Source organism: Lucilia sericata, unplaced genomic scaffold (genome assembly GCF_015586225.1).
Source record: "Lucilia sericata isolate MDLA Ls3-8-SP2 unplaced genomic scaffold, ASM1558622v1 Contig000579F_arrow, whole genome shotgun sequence".
Classification (NCBI taxonomy): domain Eukaryota; kingdom Metazoa; phylum Arthropoda; class Insecta; order Diptera; family Calliphoridae; genus Lucilia; species Lucilia sericata.
This window is the reverse complement of record NW_023994586.1, coordinates 257,662-259,535: the sequence shown is the minus strand read 5'-3', so window position 1 is coordinate 259,535 and position 1,874 is coordinate 257,662. Positions and strand designations below refer to the sequence as shown.

At 34.0% G+C, this 1,874-nt stretch overlaps 1 protein-coding gene across 1 annotated transcript; it reads left to right on the top strand.

Annotated features, from left to right (window-relative positions):
- The first annotated feature begins 495 nt into the window (after window positions 1–495).
- LOC119606404 lies at window positions 496–885 on the top strand. Its single transcript, XM_037959908.1, has one exon. It carries the CDS (start codon window positions 496–498, stop codon window positions 883–885), a length of 390 nt encoding a protein of 129 aa, XP_037815836.1.
- The last annotated feature ends 989 nt before the right edge of the window (window positions 886–1,874 follow it).

Genomic DNA, 1,874 nt, shown 5'->3' with positions numbered 1-1,874 from the left:
ATCCCAATTTTGTTCAAGACCACCTATCGGAAAGACTTCTAACACTGTGCGATTCTTTCAAAAACTGTACGTTGATTTCTTGGGACCTTATCCTCGTTCAAAATCTGGCAATATTGGTATCTTTATAGTCCTTGATCACTTTTCAAAATTTAACTTTTTGAAACCCATAAAAAATTTACTTCTGATGTGATAGTGAAGTATTTAGAAGAATTGTTTCATACGTTTGGCACACCGAAAACCTTGGTTTCTGATAACGGATCACAATTCAAATCCCTTAAATTCAATAAACTCCTACAGGATTATAATATTGGTCATGTTTATACCGCTGTATACTCGCCCCAAGCCAACGCATCTGAATGAGTCAATCGTTCAGTTCTTTCAGCAATAAGGACGTACATTAAAGTCGATCAAAGTAACTGGGATGAATATCTCAGCAGCATCAGTTGTGCTTTACGTTCAGCTGTGCATGCTGCAATAGGTACTTCTCCCTATTACATGGCATTCCGACAGCACATGATTACCAACGGTAAATCTTATGCACTCTTACGCAAACTGGAAATGCTGGAGGATAGGACTATAAATTTTGACCGTGAAGATTCACTCGCGATAATAAGAACTAGGGCTGTAAGAAATATTGAGAGGCAACAGGAAAAGAACGAAAATACTTATAACCTTCGATCACGAGAAGTTAGCTATGAAGTAGGCCAGGAAGTATTTAGAAGAAATTTTAGGCAAAGTGATTTAGGAAAGGGGTGTAATGCAAAATTGGCACCAACATTCTTGAAGGCCAGGGTACGAAGGAAAACTGGTTATTGCTACTATCAGTTAGAAGACTTAAATGGTAAGTTGATTGGTGTTTACCACGCCAAGGATATAAGAGTTTAGAAAATTTTGAAACTAATTAGCTACAAGCGGTATCAGTTTTGGCGCTTGTTCAAACCCCAAATCTGATTTTGGCGGGGGAGAAATGTAGCTGGGGAACTGGTTTGAATTGAAAATTTAATGCAAAATCAAATTGTTTATTTTTTTCATAGTATAGAATCAGATAATAATTTTTTCAGTGAAAATGGGTTTGAATTCATGAATTCGGATAATTTTTATTGCAAAATGCTGATACATAAAAAGAAAACCTTTAACATACATTTTCTTTCCCGTATAAACACGTCAAAGCCAAATGATAAGGCAGTTCATATCAGTTGTAACTAATTAGTAATGTTCATGGTTTTTATGTTGCGGATTAATGTATTGGTGTGTGTCAGTGTGTAAGTTTTAGGTTGTATTGGTGAAAGAAAAAAAAAAATTCTGAATTAGCGTTTAAATTCCAACAGACGAGGTATAAAACCTCAAAATTCTTATTTTGATCAACGAATCAAAGTTTTGATAAAATTTATTGAAGAACGATTGGTCAAACTAAGTTCTTCAGTGTTTAATTTATCCTATAAAGAAGTTCAATTAAAATCTATTGTATATATTAATCACGGAAAATAAGGTAAATTAATTTAAAATGTATAGTGAATTAAAAGAAGATAAACTATGAGTTTATTTTTTTACACAGTCTTATAAAATTGGTAATTGGATGAGGCCTTGAGGAAGATTTATAGCTAGCCGACACTATACATCCAAATTTTTCCTTATTTGGAGCTAAAATTTTTAAGTCCTAACAACATTTGAATTTCCCAATTTGTAGAATTGCAGGTAAATACTGAGTCATTTGTGTACATATGCCAAACATAACCATAAATAAATACATATTCCTTTCACTGCTGTAGATTTTATGTAAAGCCTGGCTTTGAGGTGGGAATATCTCCCCCGTAAAAATCACTTTGACATCGTCAGTATATGGGGAAGCGGGAAACCTTCGGTCAAAACCGATA